Raw genomic sequence first — 27869 nt, 5'->3', positions numbered from 1 at the left:
AAAACAAGTACTTCATATGGTCCTTTTTCTCTACAAGTAAAATTGTACTTTTTGTGAAATAAATTGGGGCTGAAATTATCAAAATGGGTGAATCCTTTTTTTGGGTGGGAGTGGGCAGATGTGCCAACATCACTTAACATTGATTTCAGTCTGTGAGAATACTGCATGCTGATTGCCATTTGGAAGTGTTTTAAAATTTACTGTGCTAGTTTACCAAGTTGGTGTTACTATATTTTATACTTTTGAGAAGTATAGGGGCTAATGCACAAGGCCCTGGGTTTGGTACCTAGCACTCAAAATAAATTAATTAGAAAAATAAGTAGGGTAAGTCATCCCTTGATATTAAGTTGATTTCATAAATGGAGCATGAAGAAGACCATGTCATACAGTGGTCTAAGCTAGGCGATCAAGGAATTTTTGGCACCCTAATGCATGGTAGTAATGTTCATTATTTTTAGATGTGAATTGCAGAAATGAGTGTTGAGTATCTCTTGGGTCAAGTTAAGAAAACATTGTGTAAAGACAGGCACAGGTAAAAATTATGCCTTGTGCTGGGGGTGTAGCTCAGAGGAAAGGTATACAATGATTAGTTAAAAGTCACTTAACTTTTTTTTTTTTTAAAGGATAAAATCATTCCTCCAGACCCAATTACCAAAATCGAGAAACAAGCCACACTTCATCAGCTTAATCAGATTCTTAGACATCGGCTTGTAACCACAGATCTTCCTCCTCAGCTAGCAAATCTTACAGTTGGTATGTACCTAAGACTTTTTTTTTTTTTTTTTGAGATGGTGTTTTACTGTGTTGCTCAGACTGGTCTTGAACTCATGGACTTAAGTGATTTTTTTTTTCCTCCTCAGCCTTCCAGGTAGCTGGAATTCTAGGAGGGTATGCACCAGGCTGAAATTCATTTTTTAAAGAATATTTTCTTAAATAGTTTTATTCAAAGAAATACTATGAAGTTTTGACACACAGTTTTGGTGTTTTTTGAGTCTATGCCTTGTCAGTCATCAGTCTCTTTAGTACCTAAAAATACAACGTCCATGTTGGACGAGATCTTATGGAGTTGAAGGAGAAGGGTCCCTGATTTGAGTCTCAAGAAAATACTGTTTGTTAAAAGAGCTGCCTTTAGTTTCTTAATGACTTGGGTGCTGGCTTCTGTTCATGAGAGAACCAATGAATGGTTTGAAGACTTAAGAAAGAATTCTCAGTCTAGCTAAAATTTCTTTACAAGACTGAAGCTTAGCAGGAGGCTGCTTGTTGGCGAGCAAAGTACACTTCTTTCTCTTCTTCTAAAAGCAAATGGCCGCGTGAAGTTTCGAGTTGAAGGAGAATTTGAGGCTACCTTGACAGTGATGGGAGATGACCCTGATGTTCCATGGCGTCTTCTCAAGCTAGAAATTCTGGTTGAGGATAAAGAAACAGGAGGTAAATTACAAATACTGATTTAAATCATAAGTATTGATTTGAATGTTTGGTGTATTGTTGAAATATTCCTGCAGAATAATGAATCTGTATAGCAATTTATCCTGTAATTGGAAGCAAGTTTTATCATAATCAGAACTACCTACTGCCTATAGAAGTTTCAGTTCTTTCTCAGAGTATAGTGTTCCTGAATTTCCAGGGTTAATTTCAGTTCTTTTCTTTTTAAAATTCATTGTTAGTATACACTTCCTTAGTTGGCATCATGACGTGATCTGTACCCTTTTCTGATGAACTGCCTTCTTTTCTCCTGCCAACGGAAGATGGGCGAGCCTTGGTTCATAGTATGCAGATCAACTTTATCCATCAGCTGGTGCAGTCTAGGCTCTTTGCTGATGAGAAACCGCTTCAGGACATGTACAACTGTCTACGTATCCTTCTGGAATTTGAGACATATTATAAGGATTTTGTGTCTCCCTTTCCCTCCTACATTGTCCATTTATCTTTATTTCTGAACTGAAGCAGCTTAGCCTCTCCCCCACTTTGGGTAGAAACAAAACTGGGAAAGCAGCCATTGTGAAACATACTTCCCCATCTATAATGAAACAATGTTTAAATTTTACTATTGAATTTATAGGCAGGCCCCCAAAAGTGATATGTTAAAAAATAGTACTGTTTGGGGAATGAGTAGTACCACTTGGTTAATCCATATTTCCTAAACTTTGAATTAAGGGTCAACGTGGACCTTATGGTTTGTTTATGCTGGTTCAGAATTAAATATAAAACTTTTTTCTAAAAATGCCACAAATTTTACCACTTTTTAATATGAGTCATCGGAGAGAGATGATTCCCAAAAGTTCCTTCATACCCAGCTCTTTGGTAATGGGTGCTTTGTTAAATGAAGTTTATCTACGTTTTATTGACTGTTAGAGTAATGTATATATTAGATTTGCTTAACAAGATCTACCAGATTCTTTCTGCTTATCACTTCAGTTAGAAGTGTTACATTCCCAGACTCTAATGTTAATCCGAGAGCGGTGGGGAGACCTTGTGCAGGTGGAAAGGTATCATGCTGGAAAGTGCCTCTCGCTGTCTGTTTGGAAGTAAGTAAAATTGGTTCTGGTAGATTTATGCTTTGATTAAATACTCTTTTTTATTTTCTCTCTCTCTCATATGTCTGACTTAATATATACTCATAATGAGTATGTGCCCATGGTAACTTGCATTTGTATAGTCATACATGCTAGGTAAGCACTCTACCACTGAGCTATATCCCCAACCCCACGCCTTTCTTAGAACATTGCATGTTTCAGATCCATAAACATTTATCTGCTTATATTAAGATGTACTATTTTTTAAAATCTTAAGGTTAGTTTACTCTAGAGTCATACCAAATTGCTAAAAGACCATTAGGTTAGGTTGTTGAGTTTTTTTTTTTTTTAAATATGTTTGCTTAGCACAGTTTTCTGTTTTCAATTATACCTTTTAAAAACTTTGTTTGGGAGAAAATCAGATATCAAGCTGTGTTTGAACTTTGCTTGATTCCCATTTTCTCTAAAGGAGAAGTGAATAGATACTGCTTAGAAGACAGGTTTTTCTGTTTTAGAGTTATTTTTTGATTATTCCAAAAGTTAAGCTGTGTTGAAATTTTTTTTTTAATATTTCTTTTTTCTCTTCAGTCAACAGGTTCTTGGTAGGAAAACAGGAACAGCTTCTGTTCACAAAGTTACGATTAAAATTGATGAGAATGATGTCTCCAAGCCTCTACAGATTTTTCATGATCCCCCTTTGCCAGCTTCTGATTCCAAATTAGTAGAAAGAGCTATGAAGGTGAAGGATCTCAATATATTTTAATATGGTTTGATTAAATCAGTATGACTTAATTATAATCTGATCCATAATAATTAAATAATCATAATTATATTATTATAATTACTAGATTATAACATGATTAAATCAATGTAACCAGTTCTTTAAAATCGTTAATTGTTTCTAAAATCCTTTATGACATTTGTTTTGAGTGTTACATTTCTGTATTCATTGTGTTTTTACTTAACATGTGATACTGACATTGACTTTCACTTTTGGGTGGGGGTTTGCTGGGGATTAAACTCAGGGCATCGTGTTTACTAAGCATGTGCTCTACCACTGAGCCATCCACCCCCCAATTCTATCGCAAATTTTATAGTTCAGACCACTATTTTATTTTTAAGGTCTGGCATTTGATTATTATAATAACTGATACACACACACACACACACACACACACACATTTTTTAATCTCCTCATCAAAATATCAACTGTAGTTTTTTTAAGCTTCCAATATCACACAAGTTAATTTTTAACTTAATATGATATAAATTGATTTTTAATTTTATCTAAGTTTACTTTTACTGGTTAACAGTCAGTGTGATTCTTCTAAAATATTTTGTAGCACGGAATTCTACTCTCAGGCTTTTAAAGTAAAAATATTTCAATTGCACATGCACTTTTGTTGTTGTTTATGCAGATTGACCACTTATCAATAGAAAAACTCTTGATTGACAGCGTCCATGCAAGAGCTCATCAGAAGCTCCAGGAACTGAAGGCCATTCTTAGAGGCTTCAATGCCAATGAAAACTGTAGGTGTTTTAAATTGACATTTCTGCTTTGCTTTTCTTTAAGTTAGCATCCACATTTGTTGTATGAAGGGTCTTTTTTAAATACAACTGTTTTCATGGTACATTGGTTTTGTGTGGAGGCTGGGCATTTCCATGTTTTAACTTGTAAAATTTTCAAACTTGTTCTAATTTTTCTTTTATTTTATTCTTTTCTTTGCTTGGCCTCATTTTTGAAATGTTTGCATAGTGCCTCTGTTTCAAACTTTTTTTTACTATTGAAATGGAAGCTTTTAAACATGAATTTTATTTCTTTTACTGATGAGGCAGCATTCCAAGTATTTATATTTATAAAAATACAACTGAGTAAAGAAGAATTTCATCCCTTTACAATTTTTTTTTGGATTGTTAATATAGTAACAGGGTTCAAAATAAGAAATGCATTTAAAAACAGAGTGAAAAATCTTCCAAATTGACAAGTCAATCGTTTAGAAAGCAAAACCCTTCATTCTATATAGGTTCACATCATAATGAGCTTGTTTACTATGCTACCCCAATTGTTTTAACCATGATTACCTTGTGCCCCACTCGCAAAGTTAATTAAGTGAGATGATGTAAGGTGAAGTAGGAAGGTAGGAAGGTAATTAAGAAGATGATGTAGGTGAAAGTAGGAAGTCTTAATAGTGCTAGTAGCAAAGATACTGCATTTTATCATCATCACAAAGCCCAGCTCAATCCATTATACTTAAAAACAGCTTCTTAGGTATATTAGTAACCTGGATTAAAGCCACTTTGAACAAAAGTATATAAAGGCACTTTTGAAGAAAAGGCCAAGTCAGAAAAAATTACAATATTCATTCAAATAGATTCTGCTGCTTTGTTGCATAGCGGCATGACTAGACTTGGCTACAACATTCAAAATAGAAAAGAAGTTTTTTTGAATGTTCTTATCACAGAGAAATAATAAATGTCTAAGGTGATGGCTACATTATCCTGATTTGATCATTACACGATGTCTACATGTAGCAAAACATCACGTTGTACCCTATAAATATGTACAGTTATTTTGTGTCAATAAAAAGATATATGTTCATTCAAGAAAAATGAATAATAGATGTGAAAAGGAGGATCTAAGACAAGCCAAAGTATTAGCTTACATTTTTAAAGAGATTAAGGGAAGGGCATCTTAATGGAATTGCAAGTATGGACCTTAAGAAAAAAAAGAAAGGGTGTACCAGAACTCTGCTGAATGTATTGATTAAATCTTACTTTGCAAGGAATGGATGGGAGTCCATTAGCCTTATCAGGGTTCAACATTAGAACTGTCAGTGCTTAATAATCTTAATGATTAGCTTCAGTGGGAACCCCCTCCACCAATATCTGAAGCAAAGATGTTGAATACATGGCTAAAAATTATGATCAGAAAGTATAATTGAAACCCATTGGGGTTAGGAAGGGTGCTGAATCCCCCCTTTGTTCTTTTTTCTTAACAGCTTTATCGAGATGTAACTCACATAGGATTACCTCATTTGATGGTTTTCACTGTACTCAAAGAGTCATACAGCCATCATAACAGTCTAATTTTAGAACATTTGAATCACCCCCAAAAGAAACCCTGCACCCATTGGCAGTTCCTCCCCATTTACCCTTCCCCCACCTCCTGACAACTACCAACCTACTTTCTGTCTTCACAGAGTTGCCTATGTAGACATTTCACATAAATGAATCATATAATCAGGGGTCTTTTGCATGTTGTTTCTAACATAATATTTTCAAGGTTCATCCATGTTTCAATAGTTCCTTTTTATTGTCAAATAATACACTGTATGGATATTCCATATTTTATTAATTCATCATGGCTGGACATTGTGGTTATTTCCACCTTTTGGCTATTGTGAATGATGCTTCAAGTTTTTGTGTGGACATACATTTTCATTTCTCTTGGATATATGCCTAGCAGTGTAATGGCTGGGTCATGTAGTAACTCTGTTTAACCTTTTGATATGTTTAACACCACTTTACAATCCCATGATAGTGTGTGAGTTCTGTCTTCTCCACGTCCTTACCAACACTTGTTGTCTTTTTGTTTCTAGTGATTGTGAAGTGGTATCTCATTGTGGTTTTGACTTGCATTTCCCTAATGATTGTTGAACATGTTTCCATATATCTTCTTTGGAGAAATGTCTCTTCAGATACTTTACCAATTTTGTAATTTTTTTTTTCTTTTTTAATGGAGTTGTAAAAGTTCTTTATATATTCTGGATATAGGTCCCTTTTCATATATCATGATTTACAAGAATTTCTCACATTTTTCTCTGGTTGTTTCTTCATTTTATGGCATCATTTATTTGTAGTACTGAATTTTATTTTTTTCGGGGCATCAGGGTGATCCTGGGGATTGAACCCAGGACCATGTGCATGCCAAGCAAGCCCTCTACTGCTGAGCAACATCTCCAGGTCCCCCCCATCCGCTGACCAGTGTCTCGCTAAGTTGCCTAGGTTGGTCTTAAACTTGTGGTCCCCTTACCTCAGCTTACTGAGTAGTCAGCACCACCACACCTCACCACACCTGGCCAAGTTTTTAGTATTGATGATGTTTAATTTCATCTATTTTTTGTTGCTTGTGCATTTGCATCAAGCCTAAGAATGCATTTCTTCAACCCGAAGTTATAAAGATACACACCTAGGTTTTCTTTTATTCATCTCATATTTAGCTTTTACATTTAGATCCATGATTCATTTTAAGTTCATTTTTGTGACTGGTATAAGGTAGGGGTCCAACTGCATTCTTTTATATGAACATAAGCAATTATCTCAGTAACATTTGTTGAAGACTGTTTTTGCCTATTACTTTTTCACCTTTGTTGAAACTTCCATTTTGTTCTTAAATTAAGACTTAAGACTAAGCATTTTGCAATCTTCATTTTTTTAATTTCTAAGTTTTTAAAATAGTAAAATGCTAAAATTTTATTTTTTAGGATTCCATAAAATAAGGTTTGTGATCCTTTGATAGATTGATTTACTTTGGTATCATCTGTAAACAAAGCTTAGTAAGTAAAAAAAGTAAAATCAAGCCAGGTGTAGTGGTGCACACCTTTAATCCCAGCAGTTTGGGAGACTGAGGCAGGAGGATTGGAAGTTCAAAGCCAGTCTCAGTAACTTAAGGAGGCCCTAAGCAACTTAGTGAGACCCTGTCTCTAAACAAAATGTTTTTAAAAAGGGCTGGAGGTGTGGCTTAGTGGGTAAGCGTCCCTGGGGTTCAATCCCCGGTATCAAACAATAAAACGAAATTAGTGTGATTGCCAGGATATTTAAATTATTCTGAAAAGCAAGCCAAGTTTATGTCTACATAGAAATGGTTTTGTGTACTGTTCATCTAAGTGCAGAAGATTTCTCTTTAGTAGCATTTGTAGAGATGTCACTACTTGCATAGCCAAAAGATCTGAGTTCAGCTATGTGCCCTTGAACAAGTCATTTACGTATCTGGGCCCCATTCTCCATCTGTGATTTGAGGATATTAGTTGAGACTTAGCTAACTCTAGTAGCAGCATGCTACAGCAGTGGGTTTCAAGCCCTAGGTGTGTGTGATCTCAGTGTTAGGGACAAGTGTTTCACGGACAGTGATTTTGGAGGCAAGGGAGGAGCTTGCATATAGGGTTGGTCCCAAGTCCTGCTTTAATCAAGGCATTCTGCAAATACAACTGCTAGAGGAAAAGGTCTGCCGATCCACCATTTTCAGGTATAATTTGTTTTAAAAATTCACTTTCATGAATTTAGACTCTTCACGTGGTCCTATTTGATCTCTTTTGTGGTGGGAAATGTAGTCTGTTCTTGGAATCCCTTAGTGCAGCTGGAATGTTTTCCAGCTCCTAACTGGAATAACCTGAGCAAATGAGTAGCATAAAGATTAGAGCATGGGGGGCGGGGCGGAGGGAGAACACACAGCTAAACATTTTAGACAGCTCAGATGGCAATGTGTGGTTTCGTGGAGGCAGAAATGGCTTAGGGAAGAAGAAGCTCAGGACTTTGGAGAGAAGATCGAAATAGACAGTGTGAGGTGCTAGAAGTGACTCCAGATATGTCCCAGTTCACAGCAGTTGCCTGACTCTTGGGAGCCAAATTGTGTTCCTTTGTGTTGTAGTCTACCCTCCAGCATCTGAATCAGGGCAAGTGTTCAGTTCAGAACAGCCATTCCTGATTGGCCTTAGTTACTTCCTTTCATTTTTCTGTAAAGAAAAATATGGACATTGGTGGTAATAGAAAATTTTCATAGACATGTATCTAAGGATTTTCTCCCTTTTGGACTGTGTTCTCTACCAGTGCTCTGTGTTTTTGAGAATACTAAAATTTGATAGATTGTAACTATAATTGCTATCCCAATTCCCAGAAGTAGCTTTATTCCATTGCTACATTTTAGAAATAGTTTCACAGTAATCGCAACTGTGATTGTTTTAAAAATCAGCAACCCTGTTTCAAATTTAAGTACTTTCTTATTATATTACTTGATTTAGTTAAGTGTAGCAAAACATCATTGATTTGAATTATAAAAATTTTATAATTTTATAAAAGAAATTCCTGTGTGTGCCTTTTTGTTCTCCCACCCCCTCAGGTGAAACTTCTGCAGCACCTGGATCTTAAGCATTTGTATACAAATATGTGCTAGATGAACTTGAAAGCAATTTATTTTCATTTCATTAAATGCTCCTACATTCTTTTATTAATTTGATAATTTGTATACTTAGTACTAATGCTAACTCTACCCAAAGTATTGCAAATTCATAAGTGGGTTTGGGTCATTTCTTCAATTCATAAGGGAATACAGATAATGTTCATTTGTTGAACACACTCTGCTTTTTGGTACCGGGGATTCAATCCAGGGCCTCAGCTATACCCCAGTTTTTTTTTTTTTTTTTTTCCGTATCGGGAATTGAACCCAGGACCTTAAACACATGCTAGGCAAGCATTGAGCTGTATCCCCAGCTCTTTTAAAATATGTTAAAATTTTGAGACAGGATCTTGCTGAGTTGCCCAGACTGTCCTAGAACTTTCAAACCTCTTGCCTCAGCCTCCCGCATAGCTGGGAATATAAACATGGACCTCCACACCCGGTTCCCACTTTATTTTTTTTAAAGGCACTTGCCCAGACTTGTTATTTTTTTCCTCCTAACTACCTGTGTCATGGAGGGGAAGATGCTGTTGTCCTTGGTTTATAAAGTGGCACAGAGGAGTCGTGCCTAGTGGAAAGGCCTGTGCCCTCACTTTGCTCCCTGCCTGCCTTCTGTACTGTAGCTTTAGAGGAACTTGGTAACCAGAAGAGGAAATTCTTTAGTGCGCTTTGCTCTTTACTGGATTTCATTTTACCAACTTGTGGGATTAAGGGAAAAGTGAATTGGGCTAGTGGAAATACTGTAATCCTCTAGATCAAGTATCTTGTCAGCTCTGGGATTTGTGTTTAGTAATTGCTTATATTCTTGTTTCATCTGTGACTTGAAAATGCGGTGCACAAATGACTTGAAAAGAATGTTTCCCTATGCCATCAATAATGTTTAATGGTTTTCAAGTCTTTCTGGAAACACCTGGCCCCTAATTGCCAGAAAAACACTTTATAAAATAAAGAATGACATTGAAAATCTTCAGCCTATAGATGAGATTTATTCTGTTTCCCAAATAACTAATTTTCTTCTTGATATTTTTCAACCATTATCAAGAAGAAAATCCACAAAAGTTTATTTATTATAACCACTGCATGAAAATAAATCCAGAACTCAGTTAAGTGATGAGATTGACTTTTCACTAGATTTTTAAACACTTTTTAAGGAATCTTGGCTTTTTTCCCCCTGTAATATTTGAAAAGGGTAGCTTGTTGAAACATTCATTTTGAAAATTGCATTCATCCTAGTTGACAATAATTCCATTCCAAATTTAGCAGAATCATCTTTTTCTTCTAATTTTTCAATCGTGTTTCTACTCACTGAGATATATATATATTTTGGAAAATATTCAGGTAGAAAAATAATTTTAAATTCTTACCTGTTCAGCTTCCATCGAGACTGCACTTCCGGCTCTCGTCGTCCCCATCTTAGAGCCCTGTGGTAATTCGGAATGCCTGCACATTTTTGTAGATTTGCATTCTGGGATGTTCCAGTTGATGCTTTATGGACTTGGTAAGTTATTAAATGATATAATCACTCAGTGTAAGAAAAAAAAATTTAACAAAATAAAATTTTTTTGCCTTTAGGTATTGGAACGGGTGTTTGTGAGTGTTTAAAGTAGATATGGAAGGAATAACTGGCTGCCATCTGTTCCTTGGAGCCCTGTTTTTACCCTTGTTTGGATTTTCTTGCACCGGATGTTAAACTTCCCAATAAAAAGTGCATTTATGCTGTTTCTCTTTTGTAAAAGTAATAATGTTGATAACTGATGTTGCTTAGATTAATTTATCCAATAGATGGTTTCTGTTTTACCACTAATAGTTGGGTGACATGGAAACTACTACAAGAGATTCTAATGTCATTCATGGCTGGAGAACATAGTTATGATAGTATAAATACCTATGATGACTTTTGAGATACAGAGTTCTAGAGGAAAGTATTTATCTCTGCTTTAAGCACAATAGAAAATTTAAAAATTTTGATTTCTAACTTTACTAAATTGGTGTTGAGAAATAATGAAATACGAGGAACAGTATTTTTGCGTTGCTACTTAAATGGTATTCTTGAATATATTAACACATTTGCCATTTGATATTAATATTAAGCAAGATAGATTGATGAAGATAAGGGGTTTTCTGGTCACATTTCTGGCTATATAGATTTATATATGAGCTGCTCATGGAAAGCAGGACTCATCATTGCTTTGAATCATAGCACCCTGCCTCATGATCTCTTTGAAACCTAATTATCTACCAAGGCCCCTTCACCAACTATCACACTGGGGGTTAGGGCTTCAAAAATATGAATTCAGTGGGGGAAAGGACACAATTCATTCTGTAACAATGCTCTTTTGTTTTTTTGATATTATCATTTTTTCTATGCTTTTTTCCCACTAATTGAATTTGTTTTGTATCTTGCTTTTTTTTTTTTACTCAGTATTTTATTTATTAGCATTTTTCTAATGCTACTAAAAGTTCAGCAGGATATATAGCAAGCTAATCTTTCTACACCAGCTCTTGTTTATGTCAGACATCATTTGTGTTTGGTAAATAAACATTTCAGTGGAATTTTTTTTTAAATAATGTTTAAGGCTCTTAGTCTAGTAATATTATAAATTTTAAATACATATAACTTGAAAATGCTAATAAACTAGAATGAGAGTTTTGGTAATTAAAATAAAGGGAAAGAATTATTTGTGTATTTGTTACTTGTTCTTCTTGCCAGTACACATTTGCTGTTAGTTGTTTTATCTATAAATATGCTAAAATGTTAAAGAAGGAAAACAGATTAGGTTGATATGTACCTTATGATGCATTTTATTTAGTTTTTCTCTGACTGAAGAACAACATGATTTTCTGCCTAAAATAATAATTTTAACTTTGGTTTGGGGTTATGTAGATAAAGATTTTGTTTCTCATGTAAGCAATTAATTAATCAAGTACTTTATTCTGTAGACCAAGCCACTCTGGATGACATGGAAAAGTCTGTTAATGATGACATGAAACGGATCATTCCTTGGATTCAGCAACTTAAGTAAGCTTTTAAGTATTTTAGCTCAACACTAAAAATGGAAATCTATTTGACAGGATATATTTTCTTCTCTATCACCACTCTTGATCAGTCACTGTCCTTAAGTTTTATGACATGAAACTTGAGTGTCTTTTGAGAATCTAAATTCTCTTGGAATAGATCCAAGATGGCAGCGCCTCATATTAAATTGCCCTCTAGAGCAGATATAGGTATGAAGGGCATGACATTCAACTTTCATTCCATACCACATTTCCTCCTATACAAGCACTTTCCAGATCACTTATACAATGATTTTTTTTTTTTTTTTTAAATCAAGTTTTCTCTCTAATAGAGTCTTACTTGTTTTTATCCAGGAAAATCTTCATGGTATGAATGTACCAGCTGACACTGTCAGAATTAGTCATTTCTGCTTCTCTAATACCGTCATTCCTTTTGTCTCAAAGTGTGGTAGTACGTGATCCTATTAAACTAAATGAAATTGAAAATGAAGCTAGAGATAATTTTATGGGGCTTCATTACCACCTTGGTACACAAAGGTGCCATTATGGCAGCTCCAACAAACTCTTTTATAAAAATTAATAAAACAAGATTCCAGGGACTAAAAATAAACTTCAGAGATGAAAAACTGGCAAATGATGTAGGGGAAAAGACCAGAAGCCAACAGAAGGACTGTTCAGGGGACACTCTTGTTTCTGTCTTCTAGCCTTCTTCCTCCTCCTTTTGCTGTTTTTGATTTTGTATAAATATTTGAAGACTTTATTATAATTAAGTAATGTTTTAATTAACAGGGCATGATTTTTAATGCAGTAGGTAACATATGAGCCTCTATTTTGAGCAGCTGTCTATCTGATTATAAAAAAATATATATATATTATGGTTAATAATCTGGTAATAACTTACAACAGTTTTTAGTGTTTTAGTGTCAGTTTTGTGCCTTTGGCTAAGCAAGGTTTAAATGCCTAACATGCTTAATAATTCATGCATGCTACAATGCCTTGAGATTATTTATCTGTCAGTTGTAACTATCAGAAGTCTAACTTAAGGGTTGGGGTTGTGGCTCAGTGATAGACCACTTGCTTAGCATGTATGAGGCACTGGGTTCGATCCCCAGCACTGTATAACAATAAGTAAATTAAATAAAGGTATCATGTTCATCTATAACTAAAAAAATAAAAAAGTATATTTTAAAAAGGTAGAAGAAATATAACTTAAAATTAGAAAGCTAAGTCCCCAGAAGCCTTTAACTTATCAAGTGTATATATGTATTTTAACTCACATTATTTGTTTGTTTGTTTTTAATGGTTATTTTTAGTTATACATGATGGTAGAGTCCATTTTGATAAAATTATGCACACATGAAATATATTTTATTCTAATTAACATTATTTATAAGAAAAGTTCTTGATTGTTACTTACAACAATAGTGTTTTTCAAGTTTTCTATGATGAATGGCCAGTTTATCAGTAATCTGTCACAGGATAAATTTTTCAAGACAACTTTTTGAGGTATGATTTATATGCCATAAGCTCTACCCATCCTAAGTATATATACTTTGATTTGTAGTAAATTTACCAAGTTTTGCATCCATTACTACAGTTCAATTGTAGAACATTTCCACCACCACAAAAAGTTGCCCATTTATAGCTAATCACCTTTACTGGACTTTCCATATAAAGGTAATCATAAGATATAGGTTCTTTTGTGACTGGCTTTTTGATTTAGCATGTTTTTAGGATTCATATTGTAACATGTGCCAGTACTTTGTTTTTATGGCTGAATTGTTTTGTACTGTATATATATATGCCACATTTTGTTTTGTTCATTAGCTGATGGACATTTGGGTGGTTTCCACTCTTTGGCTATTGTGATTAATGCTGCTATGACTACTCATAGCAAGTGTATGTGTGAACTTTCATTTTCATTTCTCTTTGGTCCACACCCAGGAGTGGAATTGCTGGGGCATATAGTCAGTTTATGTTTAACTTTTTAATGAACCTGCCAAACTCTTTCCCAAACTGGCCGTGTCATATTGCAATCCCATCAGCATGTGTGAGGGTTTCTATTTTTCTATGTCCTTGCTAATGCTTGTCATTGTCTTTGAATATAAGCCTCTTGCTAAGTGTGACTAGGTATCTCATTGTGATTTTAATTTACAGTTTCCTAATGACTAATAATATTGAGCATCTGTTCATGTGATAACTTCTTTATGTTAGGCAACAACAATGAATTCTAGAGGAAAAAATGAAAACACATATCAAAATATAAGCTCCAATTCTCATTACTAGAGTCAACAGACATAAAATTGCATTTCAGTAAATAAAATTAGAACAAATGTAAGAGGAAAAAAGAAAATTATAGAAACTGCACATTATCCATACAATGCAGGCAATTAGTGTAGACCATCACTCTGGTTTTGGTTCCACAAATCAAAAATCAAAGTAACAAAACAAAAAAATCAAGAGTAAAATAGCAGTTCAACATATACTTTGAAAAGACTACCTTGTGTATCCGTTTACATTTTTTTTTTTTTAAAGAATTTAACCTTCAGTTGATAGAGTGCTTGCCTTGCATGCACAAGGCCCTGGGTTCAATCCCCAGCACTACCAAAAAAAGGAAAAAAATAATTTAACCTTTATTTTATTTGTTGTTGTTGTTTTATGAGTTGCTGAGAATCGAACCTAGAGCCTCACTAGTGCTAGGCAAGTGCTCCACCACGGACGGAGCCACAACCTCAGCCCCTCATTTGAATTTTTGATATGACAAAAATCTTGTTTCTTGCTTCTTTTAACTGATTTAGGTTGGATTGATAATACCAATCATGAGACATAATATATATCTATCTTAATTGTGTTTTTTGGGGTTTTGTTTTTTTGGTACTGGGGATTAAACTCAGGGGACTCAACCACTAAGCCATGTCCCCAGCCCTATTTTGTATTTTATTTAGAGACAGGGTCTTGTTGAGTTGCTTAGTGCCTTGCTATTGCTGAGGCTGGCTTTGAACTCATGATCCTCCTGCCTGTGGTGCTGGGATTACAGGTGTGTGCCACCGCTCCCAGCTTCTAACATGGTTTTAATGCACATAACTAGTATGTGATTTGTACCACATGCAGTTCACTGTGCAAATGTAATAGCACCCAGACTGATCTATGGCCTTTCAGTAAGGCGGGTAAGTCTGGTGATCATGAGCTTAGACACTTTGGCATTGTTATATTGCTATGAAAATTCTAACATGGTTATCTCATTGTGCTTTAGTGAGAATTTGTGAACCAGTCATTTTATCCCTTTTTTACGTATTTGATTATGTGGTATGCTAGCATCAAGGATAGATAAACAAATAAAAGGAATAAGAATACTCTAGTAAAAGCATCAAAGTGAAATATGGGGACTTCCCTGAAAGTGAGCGGGGGAGGAAGTAATTAATACTTGCACCTGCTTGATATACCAGGCATATATAATATAAAAACTAGAGGTTTTTATCTTTAATGATACAAAAAAAATAAAAGAAAAACTTTTATGCCTATTTATTGTTTTTCTGTTTCGTTTTATGAATAATTTAGGCATTTTATAAAGAATATTGATATTAGTTTGTGCTGTCTTTAAATAGGAAATCTGCAGTTTCTTATAATAAACTGAACTAGTATCTCAGCCTTACAGTTAATTTTGCCTTATAAATAATCAAAATTATTCACATCACAGTTTAAACTTCTTAAACTAGAATGAGAACTAACAGTCTAACACAGAACTGTGATGAAATAATTCATTGATATGGTCATGTGTCCTTTTAGTAATTCAGTTAAATATCAATTGGTGTTTTTTTTTGGGGGGGGGGGCAGTACAGGGAATTGAACCCAGGGGCGCTTAACCATTGAGCCACATTTCCAGCCCTTTTTTTATTTTTTATTTTAAGATAGGATCTCATTAAGTTGCTCGGGGCCTTGCTAAGTTGCTGAGGCTGGTTTTGAACTTGGGATACTCCTGCCTCTGCTTTCTTAGCCACTGGGATTACAAGGGTGCACCAGCACACCTGGCTCAATTGTTGGTTTTTTTGTGATCTTCATTCTATTTGTAAATCAGTAACATGAAGTTAATCTGAAAAGTATAGTCTTATGATGTGTTTTATCTTTTTTAAATTAAGGTTTTGGCTTGGACAACAGCGTTGCAAACAATCTATAAAACATCTGCCTACAATAAGCAGTGAGACATTGCAGCTTTCCAATTACTCTACTCATCCTATTGGAAACCTTTCTAAGAATAAGCTGTTTATTAAACTCACCCGTCTTCCACAATACTACATTGTAAGTATGCAGAAGGGTGATTAGGGGTGATCAAGTCCAGTAATTCTGTTAGTATCATGAATGATTTATTGTTTAATTTAATTTTTGCATATGAATTTTATTGAACATTTGACTTTTTTTTTGTTTGTTTTTTTTTTGGTGGTGCTGACGATTGAACCCAGGGCCTTGTGCATGCGAGGCAAGCACTCTACCAACTGAGCTATATCCCCAACCCTGAACATTTGACTTTTATGTAGTGATTCTCAACCCAGCGGGTAGGGATCGGGAAAGGGGATAAGTCGGGCTTTGGTTGGGGAATTTAAGGTCGTCTCCATCTCTCATTCTAGAATCTTTCCTATATTGATTTCTAGTTTCTGATTAGATTGAGGCATCTCCTCTATTAGAAGAAAAAAGTTGAGAGCTACTATTATGAAGGTTTGGATGATTGGGTGTCAGATAAATTTATTTGGTTTAACTGAATATGAACTTGTTTAAAGCAGCCTTTTAAATATGGGCTGGTTGATAGAGCTTTATTTTCTCATCTCTAATTGAAAGCATATTCCATGGTTGATTGAATGTACATTGCAGTATACAATAAGATTCTTTCTTTTTAATTTTTACTCTTCCTGGGTGTTTTCCAGTTGGTTTCTTTGAGGTCTTTGAATTGGTTAGAATTAGAAAGCATTTGGAATATGAGCTCACTTTAATACATTCCCTGCTTGTAGAAATTTCTTATATACCAAATAGATACTTTTTCCTAAGAATCTAAGGTATTCGAAATTTTTAATTCATGATTGTTGTTTGAAAATAATGGGAGTGAATTTTTTAGTTTTGAAAGATACTATCTTAAAAAGATAACCTGTGGCCGGGTGTGGTGGCATAGTCCTGTAATCCCAGCGGCTTTGGAGGCTCAGGCAGGAGGATCTTGGCAAGTTCACAGCCAGCCTCAGTAATGGTGAGGTGCTAAGCAACTCAGTGAGACCCTGTCTCTAAATAAAATACAAAATAGGGCTGGGGATGTGGCTCAGTGGTCGAGTGTCCCTGAGTTCAATCCCTGCCCCCCTTCCCCAAAAAAAGATACCCCGTGTAGGCTGATATATCTCTACATAGACTTATAAGTCTGTCATTGATATGAATTTTACTTTTTTCTGAATTTTAAAACACCTGCTGTGGAACTAGATGTGACACACAACAAAGGGCTATTATTTCAGTTCTCAGCGAACTGCCTAGCCCATGAAGTGATATCGTGCCTGGGAATACATATAGGTTTTTTTAATACTCAACCACACACAAAGTAAAATTTGAAAGTTACGTATATTTTTCATTTTCTGACCTTATTTAGCATCAACAAATGCTCAGGTTTTAGTGTCAGTGACCATTGGTAAAGCAATGCTTTATAGGTTATTCCAACATTGTTCAGATTTATCACTTAGGGGTGATATGTTCATAAACATGAAAAGAACTGCTACCATGGACATTAAGAACAGAGGAGGCTGAGTGCGGTGGCGCACACCTATAATCCCAGCAACTTGTATGACTGAGGCAGGAGGATTGTGAGTTCAAAGTCAGCCTCAGCAACAGCAAGGCCCTAAGAACTCAGTGAGACCCTGTCTCTAAATAAAATACCAAATAGGGCTAGGATGTGGCTCAGTGGTCAAGTGCCCCTGAGTTCAATCCCAGTTCCACACCCCGCAACAAAAACAAAAACAAAAAAATAACCATCTCATATAGTGGATAAGAGCCAGGTTTCTGTAGCCAAACATTAGTGTGAGTCCATGGCTTCTTAGCTGTAAGACTTTGGGCATGTAACTTACATTGTCATACCTCAATTCCCTCCTTAAAAAAAATAAATACATAGGAATCTTAGGATTAAAAGTGTTCACGTCTATAAGGCACTTTGGATGGTCCTTGGTACATATCATTTTAAAGTAGTGCTGATGTTTTGGTCCTCATAGTGTATAGTTTTCAGTTGAAAAACCGGGGTTTATTTTTATATTCTTCCCAGTGAGAAATAGTTATCATTTTTCTCTGCCATAATGTAGAATGTTAGGTGTTTTAATGGTTATAGGGAGACAGCAGGGCAATTTAAAATTGATACTGTTCTAGAAAATCTAGCAGCCGGAGTAGACATAAATTGTTTTTTCAGTTTATAACCTGAAGCATGAATATCAAGAACACCTATTGCTAAGAATTTGAATGTCCCATTTGCTATGGTTTATGATTGGCTTACTTAGATCAATCTTTAATCTGGTCTGTTTTTTAAACAACAGTATATATTTACTAGTAATGCTTTTTGACATCATGTTTGATTTGTCTGTATAAAATTTATATTAGATGTATAATTCTGAGCCATACTTGTTATAAGGAGAAAATATCTAATGCGTCTTTTTTTTTTTCTTTTTCTTTTTTGGTACTGGGTATTGAGCCCAGGGGTGCTTAATCAGTGCCACATCCCAGTCCTTTTAATTTTTTATCTTGAGACAGGGTCTTGCTAAGTTGCTTCGGCCTCACCATATTGCTGGGGCTGACTTTGAACTTGCGATCCTTCTGCCTCAGCCCTCGAGTCAGTGTGTTTCCAGGCGTGTGCCACACCCATGGCCCAACACTTAATTCTCTGACTCTCATTTCTGATTTGGGCCTTTTTAGGTTGTGGAGATGCTGGAGGTTCCCAATAAACCTACACAGCTGTCATACAAGTACTACTTCATGTCCGTGAATGCCACCGATCGTGAAGACAGCCCTGTGGTGGCACTTCTGCTGCAGCAGTTCAAGGAAAATGTCCAGGACTTGATTTTTCGTACAAAACCTGGGAAACAGACTAAAACTGGAACCAAGCGTAAGGTATGATCATATACAGAAGTGAGCATAGAATTTATATGAGTGTATTACCTTTTTTGTGTTCTTTACCCCCTTTTTTTTTTTAATATGGAAAAGATAAGATTTTTTTAAAGGGCAGCAGTGGAACTTAAGTAACAATTTTCTATATTCTCTTGATACGACTGCTTCTTTTAATTAATTATACACCATTTTCCACAAGCAGTTTTGTTAAACACACAGTATTTTCAACTAAATTATCAATGCTTAGGTTAGTATTTGCTCAATAAACATTTGTTGAAATCATTAACATTTGTTTTGGTTACCCTTGAGTTTTGTGACTGCTTTGATTGCTTTACTGAGTTGCATCATCTGTACTGTTTTACTTGAATTCTAGGTATGTGACGATCCATGTCCAGTAGAATCCAAGAAAACCAAGCGATCAGGAGAAACGTGTGCCTTCAATAAAGTTCTAGCTCACTTTGTTGCCATGTGTGATACAAACATGCCATTTGTAGGACTTCGGTTGGAGGTAATTTTTTGGAATGATTCTCAATATTCTGTATGAAGGAGGGTTTTTTTTTTAAAACTCATTGTAAAGTTACGTGGATTTGATTAGGAGAACCAGGATGGTTGTCATCCTGTTCATTTTGGGAAGCGTGGGTCTACAAGTAGCCTCTCATAGTATACATGTAAAACATGGCTTAATTATTTCCTTTCTGTATTCCAGATTCTGAGCCTTCTGCTCTTTATGTAAATGGAAAGTAAAGTCTTCCCAGTTAGAAAAATGGACAGTTTTTAAGAATTTGGCACCTTACTTTTACATCTTAGTTGGAGCATTTGTTTAAGCCTATTAGAAATGGTTATTTAACAAAGGGGCAGCTGTTTTTTGAGTTGGTGAAGATGGGCATATTAAGTACTAATAAAATGGGGCTGCTTTCTGAGAAGCAAGTGAGAAAGAATATTGAGTTTTTTCTTTTATCACATGGAAGAAGCAATGGACTTAAGCAGAATCAGTGTCTTTTAAGAATATATAGTTGTGTAGTCAGTGTGATTCCCAAACATGAAAGTAAAAGGTGGCTGGGATTGTGGCTCAGTGGTAGAGCACTTGCCTAGCATGTACGAGGCACTGGGTTCAATTCTCAGTATTACATATAAAATAAATAAAATAAAGTCCATTGACAACTAAAAAAAAAAAAAAAAATTAAAAATAAAGAAGAAAGGGAAGAAGAAAGTAAAGGGAGGTTAACAATCTGAATTTTTTGTATTTCCAGAAAGAGGTTTGGCTGAAGGTTGGCTATCCTTCAAAAGTTGTACACTTAGACCCTAATTATTTCCCTCTAGTGTAAAGTTTTAGTTTTTGTAAAAATCCTCTTCTCTATAAGTTATTGGAAATGAAGAAGAGACCTGGAAACATGAACATGGACTTTTTTGGTTGGGCTAATGATGATGGTCTTGGGAAGATATTTTCAAAATAGCTTTCAGGCCTTCAGACGGCTTGGCAAACCTTTTCTGGAAAGGGCCAGAAGTAAATATTTTAGGTTTTGGAGGTTACACAGTCTCTGACAGCTACCCAAACATGCTGTGGTTGTATGAAGCAGCCATGGTTGATATTTAAACAAATGAGCATGGCTATGTTCCAGTAATACTTGACTTATGGAAAATAGGCAGTGGGCTGGAATGGGCCCAGGAACTGTTCACCAGCCCCTGCTTCAGAGGGCTTTGGGATCTGCAGGCAGAGAATAAGGTGAGAAAATGCAAAGAGCAGCAGTAGCCCAGAGAGAAACCCAAGCCCAGAAACAGGCACCTAAAATAGGTCCTCATGTCCTTGATGGCCCCCAGCTCCTAGAACTGTGAGTGAGCTTGATGAATGTCCTTCCTGGCCCTTCTGTCTGGGAACTGGCCATAGCTCCTAAACTGTACAGGGTATTCATATTTCCTATTTACTTACCATGTTCTTGGACTCTTTTATCAGGTCATTTAGATGGATTATATAGCTGTCACTTAGTTATTACCTTCGTAGTCAGAAGGGAGGATACATGGTGCTGGGACAGTGCAGTCAATGCATTTATGTCCTCTCTTCCCCAAATATAGACCAAAATTTGCAAGAATGTGTGTTTGCAGGCCCACCTAGACTGATGCCTGTAGACGTATGTCTTCTCTTTACTCCTGTATTGTATACACATGGGGCACGTCAGAACATTCTATAATGCTCGTTGAACTTGGTCAAGCTTGTAAAAACTCACTCTACTTTTTCTTTTAGTGAAAAATTCTAGCTATGCTATGACAAAAGCAAGCACCTTTTTATGCTTACAGTAATTTACACTGAGGTGAAAAAACTAAATCTAACCTCACTGGGGATGTTTATCTTTGTGATTTATGGAATAGTGGCAACATTTGAACCATCCCACACTTTATTTCCTTTTGAATCTGAACCTCTACTGCCCAGCAGCTGGTGTTTTTGAACCTCTGCCCTTCCCAAAGAGCAGGCCTCAGTGAGTTACTTAGAGCCACCCTAAATTCTTTTTGGAACAAGGTAGGTATAAATCCTCGGTCATAGAAGACCCAGCAATGTCACCAAAGGTGGCAAGTATTCCTTTGGTGGATCCGATGGCTTTCTGGCATACCTTAACAGCTTAGGGTTCCATGGAAGGGGTTTCAGCTGCCATTCCTGCGTTCGTCGTCTTAACTGACTTTCTGACTCCTCTAGTTGGGAGAGAAATTTCTTTGGGAAAAGGCATAAATTTGAAATTTTATTTTCTTGAGTTTCATGTAGAAAATGACTTAATAGTTCAAAATGTATTTTGACAAAGTTATAAACTAAAAAATATGGTTTATGATTAGGAATAAGATACAACTATGACTTAAACTTCATTTGGAATAAACAATAGAATTACATAAGAAAAATTGCCTTATTTTTCTGTTACTTCGTTTGGGACTACCAGAATTGAGTCTGGATACTTTTTTTTAAAAAAAATATTTATTTATTTATTTTTTAATTAAAAAAAAAAAATTTTATTATTAGTTGTTCAAAACATTACAAAGCTCTTGACATATCATATTTCATACATTTGATTCAAGCAGATTATGAACTCCCATTTACCCCGAATACATATTGCAGATTCACATCGGTTCCACATCCACATTTTTACATATTGCCATACTAGTGTTTGTTGTATTCTGCTGCCCTTCCTATCCTCTACTATCCCCCTCCCTACCCCTCTCCTCCCATCTTCTCTCTCTACCCCATCTACTGTAATTCATTTCTCTCTCTTGTTTTTTTTTTCCCCCTTTCCCCTCACTTCCTCTTATATGTAATTTTGTATAACCCTGAGGGTCTCCTTCCTTTACCATGCAATTTCCCTTCTCTCTCTCTTTCCCTCCCCACTCTCGACCCTGTTTAATGGTGATCTTCTTCTCATGCTCTTCCTCCCTATTCTGTTCTTAGTTGCTCTCCTTATATCAAAGATGACATTTGGCATTTGTTTTTTAGGGATTGGCTAGTTTTAGGTGGAAACACGATATCTTTATTTTACATTTATGTGGTGCTGAGGGTCAAACCCAGTGCCTCGCGCATGCCAGGTGAGCATTCTACTACTGAGCCACAACCCCAGCCCTGGATTACTTTTGACTCACTAAAAAAATTAGGTTAATCTCCTGAATTTGGAAGATTTGCCACCTGTGGAGGCGTTTTGAAAAAACTAGAGACTCTGAGGCAGCTTTGAGTTTCACTGGATTTAATGAGTTTCCCAAGGAATCTAACGATGGGGATTTGCTCATGCCTCATAAGGTTCTAACTTTGGGAAAGTCTGGCCGTAAAACAGATGCTACCAACATAGAGACACTAATACATAGTAAAGGCAGCTCCTTTCCTTTGTAAAATTAATGGTATGTTAAAATGTGTACTTTTGTCTTTCCAGTTATCCAATCTGGAGATTCCGCATCAAGGAGTGCAAATTGAAGGTGATGGCTTCAGCCATGCAATTCGCTTATTAAAGTAAGTCCCTATCATGTGTCTCACTTGGTACCACATGTAGCAGTCACAGTGCCAGAGCTGTTCCCTCCTTCCATTAAAACAGTAGAACCTGCAAGTGTCACAGATTTCTGTGTAGAATTACTAATGTCTGGGGGCACATTCTCTTTGACTTGTGGAGTGACCATTCAGCACCACTTGATATTTTAGGATATCTCCTCCATGTTTCTTTAATTCATTCAGTAGATATTTACTGAATGCAACTGAGTGTCAGGCTTGACTTGTGATAGGATACTTCGGGTTCATAAAGCAGGTGGATGTGGGCCAGTTCAGAAGGTAGGAAGGGTATACCTCAGAAAGCAACAGTTATGTTCAGACTGAAGAAGCTGTCAGACTTAGCCAGAGGATGAAAGGGAGGTGGGGTGGGAATTTGAGATCCTTACCAGAGGGGACAACTGCTAATGTGAAGGCTTAGAGGCCAGAGAGAGCTTGCTATCCTGGAGCTGAAGGGAGTTCAGCATGGCGGCAGGTAGGAAAGGTGAGACTGGAGATGGAAGAAGGAAGGATCAGGTCTCGTAATTTGAACTTGATCTTTATGGCACTCAAAAGCCATTAGATGATTTTAGGCAGAAACTGGCATCATTAGATAAGTGTTTCTGAAAGCTTAACCTGATAGCAATGTGGAGAATAAATTGGAGCAGAAACCAGTTGCTGAACTGGTTCACATCAGAGTTATTGGTAGCTTGGCTTAGGATAGGTTCCACGAGGACTTCAGACATGAAATATGAAAGGGTTGGTGATTCAGTTGATTGATGTTAGAGGTGAGAATGGGCAGGTGGCCAAGATGCTTCTGAGTTTTATCTTGGTCAAATGATGGATGTTGGTGGTGGTTTCTGAGATAAGGGACACAGCAGATGTGAGTTTGAAAGGGCTTTGCTAAGTTTCAGGCCCTAGACATCCTTTGAGCCATAAGGGGTGTATCTCAAGCTCAGTTAACAGGTCTGTGCATAAGTAGATAAAGTCAGAATCCTGGATTGAGCTAGGGCAATAAATTAGATCGCTGGGAAGAAGTATACAAAAGGAGATGAGCAGAGGGCTTGGTTCTAAGTGGCCAGAGGACAAGGAGCTGAAGGATGCTTAGAAGTGAAGCTAATGTTGTCACCTTCACTTTACACAGCCATGCAGGTTGAATGTGCAGTGCTAGAGTACCATCTATGACATTGGCCTTTTTGGTCCGGAAAACAGGTTTTTTGAGGGGGCTCTCCTACTGGGACCATTTTATTGTTTCTTAGATGTTGCTTGATGTATTTTATTAATATAAGAACAATTTTTATAGAATTCCTCTGTCTGCTAAGACATGGGTCTGTAAATTTAAGCAATAGTGCTTTAATTTTTGTTATGTGGGTATTTGCTTTTGTAGAAGGTGGAAAGGGCTACCAAATAAGGGTGAGCATAATGTATGTAATGGTGCTCACTTTGGGTCCTAAGAGTTGAAGAAGTAGAATAGCTCCTCTTCCTAGCTGACCACCTTAACACCATTTCTACACAAAGTTTGCAGGAGATAGAGCTGGTCTTATTATGGACTTCAGTAGGAAAATGTAATGTGTTTTAATTGCATTTGGTTTTGAATTGCTTTGCCTTAAATATAGGTTTCTTTTTTTCTTTTTACTCTTCCTGGAAACTACAGATAAATTAGTGATGTTAACATTTGTGTTCTATTCTCCTTAGTTATATTTTTCATGATTTATAAGTTTTTTTTTGGGGGGGGGGTACTGGGGATTGAACTCAGGGGCACTCAACCACTAATGCCGCAGTCTGGCTGGGCACAAAATCACGAGCCACCACACAGCTTGTAGATTCAAACAGCAACTCTTTATTCCCGAACTCACACCAGCCGTCTACAATCATGTTCTGGGGAAATCCACGTTCTCTGCCCAAATCCACCCCACTGGGCTTCTGTCTCCCAAAAAATACTGTCTGAATCCCGTGAGAACTCAAGGGGAACTCAGGCAGCAGGATACGCCCTATTCCCAGCAGGAATAACCTTAAACCTGGAAACGCCCTAAACCCGGATTATCCTAAACCAGGAACACCCTAAGCCCGGATCCGCCCTGGTCCTTGAGCAAGGTCACCTTAGATGCAATGTCACTGCAAAATGTCCTATTTCCACGAGTCTTTCCACTAAGCAACATGGGTTACGCTGGCAAGGAAATTGTCATACCTACTTGGCTAATGGCTCCCAGCACACTAAACCACATCCCCAGCCCTATTTTTATTTTATTTAGAGACAGGGTCTCACTGAGTTGCTTAGCGCCTTGCTTTTTGCTGAGGCTGGTTTTGAACTCGCTATCCTCCTGCCTTAGCCTCCTGAGCCAGTGGGATTACAGGTGTGTGCCACTGTGCCTGGCATACAAGATTTTAAATACCTTGTTCTTAATCATTTTTTCAAGAGAAGTTTTAGAATTCCCTTTTTTTCTTTCACATAAGAGTCTTACCTACAGGGGAAGCACTTCATATTTTTTAGCTTCATTTAACAATGATTTTTAAACAAAATCATTCATTCTGGCTTTTGATTTCTTTATTTAAACTTATAGGAAAATATATAGAAATGGTTAAAGTAAAGATATATTTGTCTAGTAAATGTTGTTCATTATCAGGATAAGGTATAGAAATGAAGAGGAAGAAGTAATAAATGCCTCTGATTTTATTAAATCAAAATCCTGCACAGATCTAATTAGTATGTAATTGCTCTAATGCATTTAATCTTGAGAAAATTTTCTCAGTTTTTAGTCATAGATTATTTTCTATTACAGTCTTAAAAATGAATAAATGTGTTTGGGGATACCTTAGTGCAGAGCACTTGCCTAGCATATGCAAGGCCCTGGAGTTCAACCCCAGCACTGAAAAAAAAAAAAAATTGGATAAATGTTTTATAGGTTCCATGAAATAGAGCAAATTATATCTGTCACAGATTAAGAAAGTGACACAAAATGCATTTCCAGGGTCTAGCTGTCCCTGAGAACATAAATTAAAAGGAGTCTTATACTTACCTTAGTGTTCACTTCAGAAGATGTTGGCTTCTGTGTTTTCATTTTCCAACCAGGTGGATTTCATGAGAAACCTCCTTAATGTAAAAGGAAGATAATGTAATGCATTTATATTTTCAAACTTGAGATGAAATATCTATTTGAGTTGGCTGCTTTTTATAACTTCTATGAAGAGGGTTATATCGTGAGGGGTAAGGGCAAACAAGTCCTCAGTATACCTATCAGTTGAAGAACGTGTTTGCAAAATATGCAATTCTTTCTGGTAGTAATACAAAGAATATGGTATGAAAGATTTAGCTTTTGAAAAGCTTTTGAAAACTCTTGATGAGAAGATGTGATAGAAATTTTGAGTAAATCTCTAGAATACATTAATTATATTTTGACATTTTATATTTACATAGCTTTCTTTTCTGCCACACAACGAATTTCATTTATTTATTTTTGTGGTCTGGGGATTGAACCCAGGGCCTTGCTCAAGCTAGGCAAGTACCTTCACTGAGCCACATTGCCAGCCCACATGTTTTATTTTTATTACATGCAATTCTCTTTTTTGTTCTCTTCTAGGTCAGGGGTTCTTGACCTCAGGGCAGATTTGCCCTTTAGGGAACATTTGGTAATCTTTGGGGATATTTTTGGTTATCATTAACTGGGAAGCGGGGGTGGAACATGCTACTGACCTTTAGTAGGTAGAGGCCAAGGTTGGACAAGAGAGGACAGCCCCCTCCCCCCAATAAAGAATTATCCAGCTCCAAATGTCAGTATTGCTAAGATTGAGAAATTTGTTCTAGGTGTTATATTCTGAATAAGAGGACTAAGCCAAGATTCTATATTTCCGATTGCATTCATTTTGTTTGCCTTTGTGTAGATAACCATTATGCCACATCTGAGAATAATGTGTAATTACTGTATCACCTCAGTATTTCATCCATTACTAAAATAGTTCATAAACAAGTCAAATATATATCCTTCTAATGTTTTATGATAAAATGAAATAGTCCATAAAGCTCTTGAAGGAAAATGCTTAAGTAGGTATTTTTTAAGACACCAAAGCTACTACATTCCTCTTGTATATGTGACATATGTGATAGATATATATACAGTGTGTATGTTCAATTAGTTCATACATGTTAAGCTCCATCATAATAGGGTTACCTCTATAGAGAGGAAGTGAAGGGAGACTCATGCACCCAGAATTTTGTCAAGGCAATTCAGCCAGTAAACCAAGATTTGCTTTTACTACAAAACGATATTGATATATATAAGTACTTGCTCTATCAGCCCCAGTAAACATTTGCTGTATATTATTTTGTCATTTTTCATCGGGTAATTTTTTATTTTATAGGTGGGAAATTGAAATTCAGAGGGGTTAAATGTGGCTGAGACAGAATTAGAATGAAAGACCCAGATTCCAAAGCCCTTATTCGTTGTAGTATATTGTCCTATCTTCAGAGGGTAGTTTTATAAGTATTTTGTTCTCCTTAGCTTTTTTTTTTTTTTTTTTGAAGATGTTCCATAGAACCTATATTGTTGATTTATTTTCATTCTGTAGAATTAAAGTCTTTTTTTTTTAACAAGATTAGAAAAACACTTATTTTATTTTGTTAAAGGGAGAGGTTCTAATTCATGCTGATATGAATCGAAATGGGTTAAATACCATTAGTTGCTGTGAATTGCTTTCTTCTTTTGCAGAAAGTATCTAGAAGTAAAACTTAAACTGTAGCTCTAATGTCACACCCTGCCTGTCGTTGTGTACATTATGCTTTCTCTTTCTGTGTAAAGTACACTTCATATACTATTTTTCATCACCAGAATTCCCCCCTGTAAGGGTGTAAACGAGGAAACCCAAAAAGCTCTGGACCGCTCTCTTCTTGATTGCACTTTCCGATTACAAGGTAGAAATAATCGCACGTGGGTGGCAGAGTTAGTGTTTGCAAATTGTCCACTTAATGGCACTTCTACAAGGGAACAAGGTGAGATGTTTCACACCCTTTGTTTTTGCATATTTCTGGGCTTTTTTTTTTAGTATTGATTACTATTAATCTTCTCATTTAATCCTGTAG

The 27869-nt window shown here is 36.1% G+C and overlaps 1 protein-coding gene across 1 annotated transcript in view; it reads left to right on the top strand.

The window, feature by feature from the left end:
* Med14 (mediator complex subunit 14) overlaps positions 1-27869 on the top strand; it is a 72529-nt gene that overhangs the window by 15632 nt on the left and 29028 nt on the right. The window contains exons 5-17 of the mRNA XM_015488110.2: positions 624-753; positions 1300-1428; positions 1746-1853; positions 2393-2525; positions 3102-3252; positions 3932-4043; positions 10058-10183; positions 11626-11704; positions 15837-15996; positions 18622-18816; positions 19187-19321; positions 22710-22786; positions 27619-27779. Coding sequence (XP_015343596.1) covers positions 624-753; positions 1300-1428; positions 1746-1853; positions 2393-2525; positions 3102-3252; positions 3932-4043; positions 10058-10183; positions 11626-11704; positions 15837-15996; positions 18622-18816; positions 19187-19321; positions 22710-22786; positions 27619-27779 — 1696 coding nt within the window. The remainder of the gene's footprint in view (positions 1-623; positions 754-1299; positions 1429-1745; positions 1854-2392; positions 2526-3101; positions 3253-3931; positions 4044-10057; positions 10184-11625; positions 11705-15836; positions 15997-18621; positions 18817-19186; positions 19322-22709; positions 22787-27618; positions 27780-27869) is intronic.

Source organism: Marmota marmota, unplaced genomic scaffold (assembly GCF_001458135.2).
Source record: "Marmota marmota marmota unplaced genomic scaffold, marMar, whole genome shotgun sequence".
In the NCBI taxonomy this organism is placed as follows: domain Eukaryota; kingdom Metazoa; phylum Chordata; class Mammalia; order Rodentia; family Sciuridae; genus Marmota; species Marmota marmota.
Note: the sequence above shows the minus strand (reverse complement) of the source record. Positions and strands in the feature narration are given on the sequence as shown.